The sequence below is a fragment of the Penicillium pulvis genome (genome assembly GCF_028828015.1).
Source record: "Penicillium pulvis strain IBT 33274 chromosome Unknown scaffold_8_segment0_segment0, whole genome shotgun sequence".
Lineage (NCBI taxonomy): Eukaryota > Fungi > Ascomycota > Eurotiomycetes > Eurotiales > Aspergillaceae > Penicillium > Penicillium pulvis.
Window position 1 is genome coordinate 3,205,876 of NW_026643080.1, and position 15,503 is coordinate 3,221,378.

General features: G+C 47.6%; 5 protein-coding genes across 5 annotated transcripts; 3 read left to right on the plus strand and 2 right to left on the minus strand.

Moving 5' to 3' along the window:
- Positions 1-409: 409 nt before the first annotated feature.
- N7503_010624 (glycosyltransferase family 34 protein) lies at positions 410-1,318 on the minus strand (the record flags this gene model as incomplete). Its single annotated transcript, XM_057070170.1, has 2 exons — positions 410-1,061; positions 1,125-1,318. The coding sequence occupies 2 exons, from the start codon at positions 1,316-1,318 to the stop codon at positions 410-412; spliced, it is 846 nt and encodes a 281-aa protein (XP_056916781.1).
- Positions 1,319-2,909: 1,591 nt separating this feature from the next.
- On the plus strand, positions 2,910-3,919 carry N7503_010625 (uncharacterized protein; the record flags this gene model as incomplete). Its single annotated transcript, XM_057070171.1, has 2 exons — positions 2,910-3,247; positions 3,304-3,919. The coding sequence occupies 2 exons, from the start codon at positions 2,910-2,912 to the stop codon at positions 3,917-3,919; spliced, it is 954 nt and encodes a 317-aa protein (XP_056916782.1).
- Positions 3,920-4,650: 731 nt separating this feature from the next.
- On the plus strand, positions 4,651-8,468 carry N7503_010626 (hybrid sensor histidine kinase/response regulator; the record flags this gene model as incomplete). The annotated part of the gene is made up of 7 exons (XM_057070172.1): positions 4,651-4,730; positions 4,795-5,877; positions 5,923-6,594; positions 6,648-7,694; positions 7,745-8,009; positions 8,087-8,201; positions 8,260-8,468. 7 exons carry the CDS (start codon positions 4,651-4,653, stop codon positions 8,466-8,468), a joined length of 3,471 nt encoding a protein of 1,156 aa, XP_056916783.1.
- A 445-nt stretch (positions 8,469-8,913) lies between these two features.
- Positions 8,914-10,941, minus strand: N7503_010627 (uncharacterized protein; the record flags this gene model as incomplete). The annotated part of the gene is made up of 1 exon (XM_057070173.1): positions 8,914-10,941. One exon carries the CDS (start codon positions 10,939-10,941, stop codon positions 8,914-8,916), a length of 2,028 nt encoding a protein of 675 aa, XP_056916784.1.
- A 1,973-nt stretch (positions 10,942-12,914) lies between these two features.
- On the plus strand, positions 12,915-14,824 carry N7503_010628 (Dyp-type peroxidase; the record flags this gene model as incomplete). The annotated part of the gene is made up of 8 exons (XM_057070174.1): positions 12,915-12,964; positions 13,016-13,343; positions 13,406-13,674; positions 13,726-13,824; positions 13,880-14,005; positions 14,065-14,144; positions 14,207-14,503; positions 14,562-14,824. The coding sequence occupies 8 exons, from the start codon at positions 12,915-12,917 to the stop codon at positions 14,822-14,824; spliced, it is 1,512 nt and encodes a 503-aa protein (XP_056916785.1).
- Positions 14,825-15,503: the final 679 nt, after the last annotated feature.

Here is a 15,503-nt window from a genome sequence, read left to right on the forward strand (position 1 = left end):
GTCTATTCTAGTACACCCTCTTGAGTAGCTGATCTTACAGATGTGGATTTTTATCTGACAACGCCGACCCAGCGGCTAACAAAGTTTCAACGAGCCTCAAATTAGATTGGGGTCTTCCAAGATTGCCCCAAACCTTGAGACACGTGGCTTAAAATGAAACCGCCTAGCGTCGATGTGGCGTTCGTGCTAATTATTATTCCTTGCTATTGTGTATCTTCGCAACTTCAGACCCAAGCTGCCCAAATCTGACAGAAGGATCAATTGGCTGGCCAATGAATCTCAAATTAAAGCGCTGATTGGACTTCAAGGATTGAGCTAGTAAGTTGCAACATGGATCCTTTTGATACAATTCATATACACAGATTAGCGGTCCTGTAGGTATAAGTATACAAGTACTAGTAATCCAAGCCTAGAATTCTTGTGTTTCAGGCTCTTCTAGATCTAAGCGTGCCTCCGGTTCTTGCTCTTCAACTACCGCGGCCTTTGGTGAAGACTCCACTTTCGGCTCCGGGACGTAGGGCCGTCGATTAATAGTCCTCCAAAATGTGTTTGTTTCCTGAATATACTCCGTCTCTTCGAGCCTAGGCTCCCACTCCGCTTCATGCGCTAGGGCGATCTGGAGATATGGGAAAAGTGTTTGATTGAGATGTTCACGGGGGGTACCTGGGAAATGAACCAGCAAATCTCCAGGATGCACTTGGAAACGCGAAGGTGAATCTTTGTTCTGTTTTCTCCCGTCTGGAGATCTCATATAGGCATTGAACCACCGCAGTGGACAGTAGACAACGGATCGTGCAAATATTTCGTTTTCGTTGAAGAGGTTCGTGAGGGCTGACTGATCGGGCCAGAATAGTTCGACGTTTGGATGGACGGTTGGATAAGCGATTGCAGCAGATAGTAGGTTCACGGACCATTCGTGCACGCGGACGAAGAAGACTCCGTTGTTCATTCCATTCCAGTCTTTTGAGAGTAACATGTGGACGTCTCCGAAGTGATCGGGTGGGAGGAAGACCTCGAGAGGCATATTGGGGTTCATGAGGACCGTGTCGCTGTCGTGCCAGCTATTGAGGTGACGATTAGCTATATCCATCAGGAATTGTCCATGGAACCAGAGTCTGACTTACAAAAGCCACTCTAATCTTTGGCCTTCTGGCTTCGCCAATTCCTGGAGAACCAGGGATAGAAGAATGGCATATTTGTTGAATGTACCGTCGAGAATGGGTTGACGGAGAATGAAAATCGGGTAATTGAACCGCTGACCATGCAATTCATGGGTTTCTAGCGCTTTGTCGTATACTGTGTTGTTGCCATATATCATAGTCACTTTTCCAATAGTCGGCTGTATTTGAGGAACGTTGTGCGCTTGGGGTGTGTTAGCTTCATCTCAATCTGGAGGTTATGACGAAACCGATGCACGTACTGTATATGTCAAAGAGTTTAAAAAATCCCCAAATGCCTAAAGCCGCAAGCGCCAACTGCTGCCATAATTTTGACCTCGCACGAGGGCTTTTATAGAGGAATTTTGACATGCCGAAGGGTCCTTTGTCTTCTCTCCATTCCTCTCTTACGGATATAAGGAATAGCTAAGGAGTCTAAAGAGATAGTGACGCAGAGTAAGGAGACAGGGTGCATATTTCCGCCCCCCCCCCACCAGACCAGGGAATTAAACCGGGGCCAGCACGGGGCAGGCCCGCATGGTCAAGAAATCGGAACCTTGAGGGTCATCTAGACTGTATTGAAATGGTACCAATGCGCCCTCTCGGTTGATGACGCGGTAATAGTTTGTTTGTCGATATACTTTGAGCGAACTGAAAATTAGTGGTAATGATTCGTTCGCGGGTCTGCCCAAAGAGGATTGATAGGCCGTAAAGCTGCATCCTGGCGCCGATTATGTGCCTCGTGCGGAAAAGCGGCTGAATTGGGTGCAGGGGATTGATGGAGGACTAATACTAACTAAGCAATGATTAGCATGAGGGATCCACAGTATCCACTATGTGTCTTCTGTTTTTGATTAGGTGTATTCAAAAAAAGGTCCTCAGTGGCAGGCTTTTGCGACGTTCATGTTTCTTGATTTTCGCCCCCAAATCTCGAAACTCGGGGAAATTCCGGATTGTTTTGTTGACATTTCCAATGAATTGGGATGAATTTCCATGCCCCAGACGAGGTATATAGATACGAACTGAAAGATTGATCTTACAGCATTCGGCTATTCAATGTTGATAATTTCCTGATGAGAAGCAGGTCGAACGCAATTATTTCTTGCTTGCTTGTGTGAAATTTGGGCTTATGGGAACTGTAGACCGCTTCTCCACATATCAAAGCCGTGCGAAATACTAAGTGGAGCTCCAGGATTGCACTAATTTATAGCGGCTCCATACTTTCTACTTTGGGCACGATTGTTCAATTCGACTTTAGTCTATACACATTACAGTCACAAAACCAAAGATTCAATGGTCTACTTTAACATGACGATCTGCATTTTGCATAGATCAAGTACTAGTTCTGTCGGTTCTTCGACAACAGCATGCGTATCAGGGGTCCGGCAATATCAATTGACCATGTTAGATCGTCCAGAGGTAAAGTGGCTCAGACTCCAGTACTTTCTGTGTAAAAACATCCATTTGGTCCCATAATTACCTCCGTATTTATACTAGTCTGCAAATACCTTAACAAGTTGAATTGTTTACGCGCACAGCCATCCACTTTTCTATTAGCCTCTGATAAAGGCCTGGAGGCGGCCCCCCTTTAACTACAAGCTTATGCCCCCCTCTCAAGAAGAAGTCTACCTTATATCCGACCCTTATCGTTCTTTCGCATCGGCATTTGATTGAAGCAGGTCTGGCTTCATATCTCGGGATTGGTACACTTTAGGCCTTCAACAAGCTTTGAAGCAAACCCAAGTTGTCAAAATGGTGACCTCCACAACTTCAACGGCTAGTGCGACGACCACCGCGTCTACAGACACTATAACAACAGTTCCCATGACAGGAATCTTCACTCCACCGGCATCATGTTCAAGCTCGTGGACCTATGAACCGGAAGGCGCAAATGATGTCGTGGGCGGTCTTTTAATGCAGAATTGCGTGTCTGCAGATGGCGATAACACCTCATGCTGGCCATCCGGTTTTGACAACTGGGGGAGAGCCAGCGCGTCGCAAGTTTTTAGCCCCGGCCACTGTCCCGTCGGCTATACATCCGCAGGTCTTTCTATTGCCCAGTCCGTTACTGGTGCAGTCTGCTGTCTCTCGTAAGTGCTGGAAGACTGTTGCCAAAGATGAATTTGCTAACCAACAAAATTGCTAGTGATTTTGACTATACTGTGGTGGGAAGTTACCCCGGATGTATCAGTACATTAGCATCAACAAGTTCAATGCTCGTGACGATCCGCCAAGAGACCGGCGATAGCACAGAAATCACCGGACCAGTCACCATGTGGGGTCAACCCATAAGCATTCTATGGGAGAAGAAGGATTTGAGCCTTTTCGTGTCCGCGACTACAACATCGGCTTCAAGTACGGACTCAACAACGGCCTCCGGGACTACTGCGACCTCATTAGCAACCGCTTCAGCTTCAACGGCATCCGCAACCGCGACGGCAGGCTCCGATAGCTCGTCTGGAGGATCATCTGGAGGGCTGTCGACAGGAGCTGGCATCGGAATTGGCGTGGGTGTGGGCGTGGCCGGAGTGGCTGGCCTTGCCGCGCTAGCCCTTTGGTTCTTCATGCGCAAGAAGCGCAATCAAAAGAGCCTGTCGGAGGCTCCTGGCGCCCCGAACGTTTTCTACAATCCCCAGGGTCCGAATGCTCCCTATACTCCGCCGATAAACGCTCATGTGCCGCCTTCACAGCCTTATAGGCCTACTGAGTTGGATGGATACGCGACTCGTGAGAAGCATTTCCATGAGCTGGACACTTCATGATCTTAATGAGACCCTTCCGGCTCGTATCTGTCACTTTCTACCAAGCTGGCTTTGCGATTCCTCCCGCATGGCGGGTGGGTATCATCTAGCGCCAAGGTTGACGTGTACCGACTCGAAGGATGAAGGATTCAAATCGCGTGCATTGGAGTATTGTTAATTTAGCGCTTTTTCAATTATCATAGTCTTTCCTCTATACTTATACTTAATTTACGGCTACGTTGTGATGACCATACGGGTGTTGCCCGAGGGGGTAGTAAATTGTGCAAGAGACGGAAGTGGTAAACTTCTTCTTAGTGGATTCAAAAAGAATGATCTTCTGCTGATATGTCATCACATTCAATGCATGTACATCGAAAAAAATCCAAACTCTTTTCGCTGGTTTCACTCTTCTCATTTTCATTCTTTTCTGGCCTCTTCTCTGCAGATTATACAGCTGTCGGTAGCGATGTAATCACGTGAATGGTATCGTACCACGTGACTCTCAGATCTCTTGATCGCACGAGGGGTTTTACTAGAAAATCTCACAGCCTATGGAATGTACTAGCCTCATGGTGCTGGGCCCTGGCAGCTGTCATTAGCCCGCTTAGCCTAAACGGTGGTCGAGGGGAGCGGCTGATCCACCAATCACAATCGATCGATCAAATTTCAAGGGAAAACCGGTTTCCAGATCGGGGACCCCTCAACATGAACCAACATGAACCAGCGTGGTTCATGTCCTTTGCCAAACAGCTATGGCAATAGACATTGGATCAGCACGCCCGCGTGAATCTAGATGTGACTCGGAGCAAGACAGAATCCGAGATCTAGCGAGGTGCGCGTTCGATTCTTGTCTAACCTTGCCGCCACATGCTGATCATCATTTCCAACGGTTTTAGATACTATTGCACATTCGATCAAGATCCACAACCAACCAGCAGCCCTCGTCTGTCGCCTGACTCTACACTCACAGCACTCACACAACTCGGAGTTTATCGTTTTGGATGCAACCGGTCGTTTGTTTCTATCATTGACGGCGAACAACAACATATCATCGCAGAAGCAACCGCCTCGATCTCTCTGCGCAATGCAGATGACCATCTCCCAGATGATGGTATATACCTTGGCGTTCGAACGCTGGACCTAGAATGGGGCGTATGCCCCCACGCCATACGTCTCTTCACGGGGCAAGACCCCTCACGGGTGACGGACACGGAAAATATAACCGCGAATCGAACCCGAAACATAATCCGGAACTTTACCATAGAGGATTTTTACAACACTCGACCCTACGTCCTTGATTGGCCATACTTCCGTTTCTACGCCGAGGTCCCTTTATACAGCCCCTCGGGATATGTGCTCGGCTCATACTGTGTGGTGGACAACAAAACCCGCACACATTTTGGAGAGGAAGAAGTTGCTGCTCTTCAGGATATCGCAGATGCCATCTCCCAGCACCTTGAAAATGTTCGGGTCGCTCATTACCACAATCGGGCCGAAAATTTGGTGAAAGGGTTGACTAATTTTGTCAAAGGCCATGGACAATCTAATCTCCCGGATCATCTCGATAAACTTGCAGCTCCGGAAACGCTAAATTTCCATAATTTGAGCATTACAAGTAATGCTATCGATTCAAACAACGCGAATCCATCGACTCCAAGTAAATCCTCCAGAAATAAGTCAACATTGGATCGAGCGTCTTCGGCGACCAAGGAGGAGGGAACATTTTCCTTTTTCTCGGAGACCAAAGATACAGAAGTCACACAGCCCTCGAGCCAGCCCTCATCGCTTGCTCCGGCCTCACCGCAATCAGCAGAATTGCTAGGCCCTAACGAATACTTCGTCTCCGAGACAGCGATAGATGATGTGCCCATCGCAGAACGTGTTGCTGCGGTATTTTCCCGCGCCAGTGAGCTACTCAGAAGCTCGATGGACTTGGATGGTGTAGCTTTCTTCGACGCACGTCAAACGGATTCGAAATTGTAAGATTCTTCCTTCTAGTGTGGATTAAATCTAACACTATGCAGCGACCTCGAGGATGATTTTCGAAACGAAAATTCTCTCACCTTGACAGACACTGGGACCGTGGTCAATTCACAACCTTGGTTATCTGACCACCCCGCCGAGAAAACGCTTGACAAAAAAGAGAGACTGTGTCGTCCTTTGAATTGCCTGACCACCGACCCTCTTAGTTCAGGGTCTGATCTGACTCTTTTGGAGGACTTTCTCAGTACATTGATAAAAATTTATCCAAACGGTCACATTTTCGATCTCAATATTGAACCATGTGAGTCGGAAACCCTACAATATAAGGTTTCTCGCCACCTCGCACAGAAGCTACCAGAAGCCAAGTCGGTACTCTTCATCCCATTGTGGGATTGGAACAAATCGCATTGGCTAGCAGGAACGCTTGTCTGGACACAGGAAAGCTGCCGCCCTCTGGGTGTAGAGGAGTTGCATTATTTCAAAGTTTTTGGCGACTCTATCATTTCTGAGGTGTCTCGGGTGCACTGGACGGCGACTGAGAGGTCAAAGTTTGATTTTGTATCGTCCATCAACCACGAGCTTCGTTCTCCACTGCATGGTATACTTGGAAGTGCCGAGCTACTGCGGACGATGCCCCTGCAGCCATCGCAGCATGAAATGGTTAAAATGATAGACACTTCGGGCCTGGCCTTGCTAGACACTATAGATCACCTGTGAGTTTGCGGCTCCCATGCCTTTAATTCTACCTCGGCTAACAAGATCGTAGATTGGAGTACTGCGGGATCAACGATTTAGCGACAGGGAAGAAATCGGGCGATAGCAGACTTGAAAGCAACATGGCCGCTCAAAGTTCCGACTTTGACCTCGCCATATTAGTCGAAGAAGTGGCTTCTTGTCTTTGCAATGATCCAAAATCACGATTCGTCACCATTCTCAAAGACAAATCGATCGCGGCCGGATCCGAGATCGATGCAGAGAATCAACATAATAACGGCAACAACGAGGTTTCCGTGGTCATAAGAGTTGACCAATCCGACATCTGGACTGTGCGATCAGCTGCCGGTGCCTGGAGAGGCATATTGCTAAATCTCATCAGCAACGCAATTAAATGGACCAAGGAAGGCCTCATAGAGGTAACATTGTCCAAAAAGACACCAGAACCAAAGAAAAATTATTCTCTTGTCCACCTATGTGTTAAGGATACTGGCAGTGGGATCTCACGGGACTACCTTAAGAACCAGCTGTTTTCTCCATTCGCCAAAGAAGATTCCCTTTCGCCAGGGGTTGGCCTTGGCCTCAGCATCGTGCGGAAGTTTGTTAAGTCCCTTGACGGTGAAATCGACGTTAGAAGCGAACAGGGTGCAGGCACCCAAGTGGACATCTTCATACCCTTGGATCACCATAGACAAGCCCATTGCACTGAAGCGTTGGATTTTCAATCACTTCCAGGAACGTCAGATCCACCAACCCCGGTCCGGGCATGTATGATTGGATTACATGGTCAACCGGACCTGAATGAGATACCCACTGGGATTCTGACAGTCGATGCGAAACGAAAATTATCGATTCAGAACGCCCTATTCGACGTCTTTATGACGAAATTAGGGTGGGATCTATCATCAGCGAAATCTCCCCTTCAGGATCTTGGTGATGTTGCGATCATAGAAGGAGCAGATCTTCATCACATGGTGGCGGAGGGACTGTTGCCGGTGACGGAAAGCGAGAATTTCTCCAAGTTCTTCATTGTTCTGGATGGAAAGACATCGCCCCTGACTAATGACTTACCTGCGAATTTCATCCGCGTGTCGCAACCGTATGTTAAAGATATCCCCTTTTGTGCACTGCTCAACTCACACATGACAGATTTGGACCCAAGTCTCTCCATGACGCCGCAGAAAACTTTATGAAGATCTTCAAGATGCGACTTCCATCAGCGAAAGTGGATCTTGCTCCGATCTCCCCACCTATAGTTCAGCAAGCCTCATTCCTGCAGCTACAACAAAGCTTAGAATGTGAATCAGCGACCTCTGATCTACCCGATCTGCCCAAAAACATTGTCCTCAAGCCGGAGGATCAGCCGAACGTCCTAAATGTCCTCATTGTGGACGACAATCCTATCAATCTCAAGGTGCGCGAATAGGCAGCACATCCCTACTATACCTTTGTGGCTGATTGCAACATATCAACTGACCGTTCTTGTATTAGATCATGTCTACATTCATTCGCAAAATTGGGTGCCGCTACGAGACTGCTCTAAATGGTCTAATAGCTCTCGAAAAGTATGAGAGTGCCGCCCAACCATATGACTTTGTTCTGATGGGTAAGCTTCAAATATCATCTTGAAACACCAACTAAGATCGGCCAACTAACATTAACAGATATATCAATGCCTGTAATGGATGGATTGGAGGCCACCGCAAGGATACGCGAACATGAACAGGAGAAGGGTCTCCAGTCATCGTGGATCATCGCTATCACTGCTGTTGCTTCCAATGACATACAAGAGGCTGCGTTCAAAGCGGGGGTCAATGATTATTTGATCAAACCGTTATCTCTCGATAAACTCCGCGAGCTAATTCACTCATGAAATCACTTACATGTCCAGTTGCATGTCGGATTCTACGCATGCACATACATTTCTACTCAACTCCAAGACAAAATCGGAAAATTTAACCCCTCAATATAGGCTTCTAATTCTGAAGCTTAGGTAGTCTGGATTGTATATTAACTGTCTTCTAGGGTATATGTTCTTGAAAGCGGAGAATCACTAACATGAATAGCCGACGTTTTCGGTGCGCTATGATCAAATCTACTGTAAACAGACGTGAAGCAGCTCTGTACATAGACAGCTATTATGTACGCAAATGCCAACAATTGCAAAAATATAATGGCATTAATGATTAATCTTCGTTCAAATCAAGGTACGGAAAATGTACCAAGAATCCAAGGATTTAACTCCTTCACCCAGCCCAAATTGACCAAACCCCTCATTTTATTGAAATCTAACATGAAGAGCAAAGTTCAGCGTTAATTCAAGCACTAGCCACTTTGACGTTCACTGAGTGGCTAGGCGTTCCGTTCCTCAGGACGAAGAGCATGTAGTAGCCGGGCTGCGCAACGCCCGGCTCAGCAGGAATGCTGAAAGTGTACTTGTTCGTCTCAGTCTGCGTCAATTGAACGCCGATACGTCGTTGGTCTGTATTCACAGTGTGCGTGGTGGAGCCATAGCGGATAATGGAAGCCTGAGCATCGACTGGGCCATCGGTGGTGATCTCGACGGTGCCACCAGGTTGTGTTTGGCCTCCTGTCACACTCTGAATCACGGGACGGTCTTTGAGAGATCCATCGGCGTTGAGCAGATACGCCGGTGTATAGATTTCTCCATCAAAATGATTGGCCGAACAATTTCCACACAGACCACCACCACCAGTGAAGACAGTACCATCTTGAAGCAACAGCGCGATGCTGTGATAAACTCGGACGATAGAGTTTCTCTGCTGCTCGACCCAGGTGCCCCCGCTCTCACTCTCAGAATCGGGAATAAACAGCTCTGGAGTCATCTGTGGCTGACTTTCATCAAATGGAAGTCCAACCACCTGCCCACCATGCACAAAGACAGAGCCATCAGGAAGAGGGACAGAGATGTGGAAGGTTCGCTTGTAGTTCATACCTCCACCCGCGTTTGAGAGGACGTAGGCACTTTGCGCGTCAGTGTCAAGAGTGATGATGGCAGCATTGTTGGTGGCTTCACTGTTCTCATAATTTGGAGAGCCACCAAATGTCAGGATCTGGCCCTGATCAAACATGACCGCGTTTCCACACATGGCATCTGCATCACCAATGCGGTCACCGGCAGGAGTAGTGGAGCCACTTCCTGAGGTGCCATACCAGTTCATCTGCTTGCTGGGGCCGGCCTGGAAAACGGTTCCATTGGTCCAAGCAAATAGCCAGCCGTGATTGTCTTGTCTGTACGCACGTTGATCTTGGGTTAGCATTGCCGATGCCAGTGCACCTGGAAGCTTAGACCAAGCGTTGGTGTCTCGATCAAAGACCTCTCCATTTTTGCCGCCAACACCTCCCGAGAACGATCCTCCGAGAACGAAAATGCGTCCATCAGACAAGGTGGAGGATGCCTGGTATCCACGAGCCTCATTCATCAGTCCTCCCTCGAACCAGTCACGCACGGTGGTGTTGTAGATACTGGTCTGGTCTGCATCAGCTCCTCCAGTTACGACAATCTTTGCATCTTCGTCCATCGAGATACCCGAACAAAACATGTCATGATATGTATTGCTCACGGTACGACGCGTCACCGATTGAGCGCCGCTGTTCCAGGTTGCAGTTTGTGTCTTGCCTCCTTTGCCGCCAGTAAAGATGTTGTAACCCCAGGCGGACCATGCGACGACCTCACCAGAGTTTGCGTCGACAGCACCGGAAACCGGGACCAGAGGAAAGTCGATAGTGGGGCCCCAGGCTCCCAGAGACGGATTAGGAGGAATGAAGTCGCCTTCATATATCTTGAGATCTTCGATGGCGATTCCGCTCGGAGCAGGGCCTGAGAGTCTGACATATTGGGCTTTTTGGGGTTGGAATGCAGAGATCTTCTGGCTTTGATCAGGCCACCAAGTTCCGTACGCAACCAAGTTCCAAGTGACATTATCAGCACTCAAAAAGACTTGGTGTTGTTCAATTAGCGAAGCATTCGCATCATGCCTAGGTACTACAGTCAAGCCACTGACGGCGTAATCCTGTGTCCCCAGATCGATGGTGATGCTTTGGGAGGTTTCACTGCTGTCGCTCTCCCAGTAGGTGCTGCTGTTGGCATCAAAGGCTTGATCGCAGGTGTGGCCAGCCGTGGCTGTAGTGCAGTCAGCGGTCCAGCCATCGCGATTAATCTCACGGCCTGAGGGCAAAGCCTGCGAGAGTGTCGGCACTTGGACGCCATCGATGTTCTTGGTATCCGGTGTTGTTCCCTCTCTGTAGAGCTTCTCGAGCTCTGATATCTCCCGGGCACTAACAGTCCCTAGGAGAAGCACAGTCGCACGCCAATCAAGCTTCATCTTGGAACGCAGGTGTTTTCGATGCGCCGGCAACAGACAGAAGGAGGCTCAAGGAGGTCGGGTCTGAGCTATGAAGACTCAGTCTGTTTGAAGGAATATCTCGTGTTTTTAAACCCATCATCCTCTGAAATATGCCAGCCTCAACAACACTTTGATGGCTGTACAATAAGCATTGTCTGGTTACGGGCCGAGCATAACGAATAATGCAAGGGCTATGACTGGAGCCCCTTCACCATGGAATTGGGAATGTCGATGTGCGAACCAGACCTTCGGTGCAAATCTAGGGCACAGAATGTACCTGGGGAATATCATCTCCGTGTTTATCATTGACTGATTGGACGAACACATAAAGCAGGTAACACAGAGAAAGAATGTTTTTCTTTTTTCTTTTTTTTAGCTCCCAATGTAGAATGCTTGCCTCAGGCATACAAGGAAATGATTTACAAAAGAAGAAAAATGGTATCTCAATGGATTTTGTGGCCTGAGATATTACTATTCTAAATGTCCTGGGATCACTGCTTTGTAGATAAGAGGACATCAATACCAGAAAAGGAGATATACCACCCCCTTCCCCCCCCCGAAAGTCCATCCAGAGTGCAAAGGTGTATGAGTGAAAGTTGTTAACAATGTCGGGTGGTCTATTGGTCAAGACAAGGAATGCGCTCCACCACATTGGTTAAGGTGCGCGGCCCGGCGCGAGTTTTGGTGCAACGTCCGGAAGTGGAGGAGGAATGCAATGTACGGCCGGTGGGTCATGGTAATTCAAGGTTAAATTTGCCGGGCCCTGAAGTTAATTTCCATGCACACCTAAATTACCACATTATAGGCTAAGGCTCTCGGATATAGTCGCCGAGCATATCTCAAACCCAAGTCTTATTAGCGGCCTACATATTAAACACGATTGTTCGACTTCATAGACTAATAACTTTTGATAGCAAAGACGTCCGGAAATGTCAGGAACTACCCTCACTTAAATCGGCGACTTTCTGAGACACCCCATCATTTTTTTCATTCTGGGGGTCGTCCTTCTACTTGATCTATATCCAAAACTTTTGTCCCAAATTTTCGAAAGCTTTGTTTAGTGAAATTGAAGTGCCGAAAAATGCTACGTTGCTGCGAAAGGCTAAATGGCCATGGAGGTATTCAGCCGTCTTTCTACTCCTTGATTTTGCTGATCCCCCCGGAATTGAAATACCCTCACGAGTGACGGGCGGCTATGTTTGGCCTATATGTCCGCATTCGTTAGCCAGGTTGCACAAGAAACCACTCTCACGAAGGTACTTTCCACGCCCGGCGGCAGTCATGAAGCCACAAAAGACCTATAGTGGTAAATTCGTCATGATGGCTCCAAAAGGACCAAGCACCAGCCGTAGAACAGTTTCACGACGTACTCTGGCAAGTGCACACACATGATATTGTCAAAAGCTTGTAATCAATGATGCAATGAGTTTCATGGCGTGACATCTAATTTCCGTATTGTCGAGATCTGAAGCTCTCTATACCCAGATCCCGCAGTCAGTTCTAAGGCCATTGATTGGAAAGTATCCGTGATCACCCGGCTTGATAGTTGCCCCATGCCATAATATTGCAAATTGGTCTCATGTTTGCCTCTTTTCCATTGGCCGTCGGCTGGGAGAGATAGAGTTTCGGAAGCATCTTTAGACTAGTATTAGAAGTCGACGGGGGATTGATTCATTCCGCAAGCAGAAGTAATGTAAGAGGGTAGCTGAGAGTGTAAGGGATGTGCCCCACTGTTGCATTTTTCCAGCCAACGTAACGATATACAATATTTTTACTTTGCTTGTCTCATCATGCTATGCAAGGGTACGCTGAACGCTGGTTGCAGAAGATACCCTATGAAGCAGTAAGCTATAAAGTGTCAATCAAAGGCAATGTCGAACAACTTCCATTGAATATCATTTCACTTGCTATTCAAAACCCTCATTATCATAAAATTTTCGCCAGCAAGAAAGATGAGTTCTATATCCGAATTTGATCTCGACAATATCCAGGGAGATATCTGGTCAGTTTTATCTGAAAGCCATCAAAAACATTCGTGCTGATTTGAATCTAGGCCTGGTCTGTCGAAGAAATATCAGCAGTTCTACTTCTTCAATATCGACGATGCCGAACTTTTCAAACCCATACTGCCGACTCTGGCTGATGAAGTTATTACTTCTGCTAAAGGGGCTTTGAAAAATCGTGCTGCCATCCACAAGGCTAAAGCGCCAGCATCCCGCGGATTGGACCTAGCCGGAGGTCTCATAAATCTGACGACTGACGTGGTTACTGCCGTCCACGATCTTCTTCCGGCACATGGTCATATCCCGAAGGCTAAAGGGTCGGATTTAGTTAGCATAACGGGTGTTAACATTTCCTTCACCATCAAAGGCATGACCAAGGTAAGTTGACATTTTTGCCTTGGTAGCTTCCACATATAATCTAATCACGTCATTATCTTTAGTTGAGTAACGGCATGTTCAAAGATGACCCATTCCTCAAGGGTATGTTCGCGGACATGGTGGGTGAAGGACGTGATGAAGCCGACGACTGGGTTCCTCAGTTCAAAGATGGCTCCGTTGATGGAGTAGTGCTGGTGTGTGGTACCATAGAAGAGGTGAAGGCCAAAACAGAGGAGCTAGAGCGGAAGTATTTCAACAAGAGCAACGGCGTTGTTCATCTCTTGACATTGGATGGCAACGAAAGACCCAATGAACATAAGGGACACGAGCAGTAAGCTTACAAAGGCTGGTGTCGAGGATTTTCTAGGCTAACAGATTTCAGCTTCGGGTTTTTGGATGGAATTTCACAGCCACTCATTAAGGGCCTTGATGACAAAACCGCGGATCTGCCCGGGTCTCGTAAACATCTCACTCGTCCGGGGTGAGTTGGAAATCAGCCCAATAAACCATTGAATTAGACTGCTTACATATCACAGAATCATTTTATTCGGACACGATGGTGAGATGGACAATGAAGAAGCATTAATGCATCCTCATTGGGCCAAGGATGGCAGTATTCTGGTGGTCCGCAAGATCAAACAATTCGTGCCTGAGTGGGATCGGTAGGTCAATTGCTGCTTGTGTAACATTCGACCATGTTGTCTAACTGATCTGGATTTAGTTTCGTGGTTGATGAGGCGAAAAAATTGGGCTTCACCCCAGGGCAGTTCGGGGCTCGACTTGTGGGACGCTGGCAGAGCGGTAAGCTGCAATTGCGCTGTGGCAACCCTCCTGCACGCATCGAGTACTAAAAGGCATTCTAGGAGCACCCGTCCAGACGAATCCTGACAGCGACAACCCAGCTGAGGCGAGACAGAACGATTTTGACTATCCCGTGGATGACCATACCAACTGCCCATTTGCATCTCATATGCGGAAGACCAAGCCCCGAGCTTTGGTCAGCAACTCGGATAAGTTCGACATCATGCGTCGTGGTATTCCTTATGGACCAGAGCTTAGTGATGACGAGAAGAAGAAGCAGAAGACTGAACAAGACCGTGGTCTTATGTTCCTGTGTTATCAAACCAGTCTTTCCAATGGCTTCCAGTTCATCAGAAACCGTAAGTCATCTATCACGTCCAGACGAAAGATCAGGCCACTAACCCTTAAATGTCTCAGGTTGGATCAATGCCGACAATTTCCCTTCCGGCAAGAGGAAGTTCACTGGCGGTATGGCTCCGGGACAGGATCCAGTTATTGGCCAGTCGGTCAAGGGTGCCTCCCAGGAAGAAGACAAAGTCCTGCAGATGGCCATCGTCGATGGTCAGAACAACCACAACCAGATCACTTTCATGCCGTTCATCGAGTCCAATGGCGGTGACTACTTCTTTACCCCATCTCTGAAACTTATGCGTGAGCTTGCCGAGGCTCCAGCTAATTAGCGAACTTCCTCATGGCATTCATGGATAGTAATTTGTGGTTTATTTCCCAGGTGGTGGGAGTGTTGGAGAAAAGCGAAAGCCATGGATATGGGTCTGGGGACCGTTCTAATCTCTATTAATACGGGCGGTGGTGGTACTTATTAGATCCCATTCCATGAGATAGTCTTCAAGATTGCGTTACTCGAATTAATGTTATCTCTTCTTTCGATTTATGACGTTATCATCTGTCAAAATTCGACATAGTATCCGTCGATTTGGTTTTTCTTCTTCCCTTTGTTATTCAAATCCAATGCTTCTATCAGAGCCCAGGTGATGTCCAGGCGACAAAGCTAAGTGGGTGGCTACAAGGTGTAGCAATTGCGTAGAAGGTAGTCATATAGGATATGGAAAGAAAAAAAGAGACAGGACTAAGGGGGAATCTTAGAAGCCCCGGTAGCAAGATTCTTGGATGGCATTGACTGAACACCACCCGAATGAATGCCTCGGTGCCTGGCATTAATGCCGAACAGTCTCCAGGGCACATAACCAGGCGTCACCAGGCTACCTGAGCAGAATTCTTATTTAGTGGGGTACACACTACTCATAAAAACCATTTTGTCAACATACATAGATTCGATTGAGAAGAGGCACAGTAACATATCTAGACGTGCGCTGTAACCCTGTGCTATTCTGTTTCAAC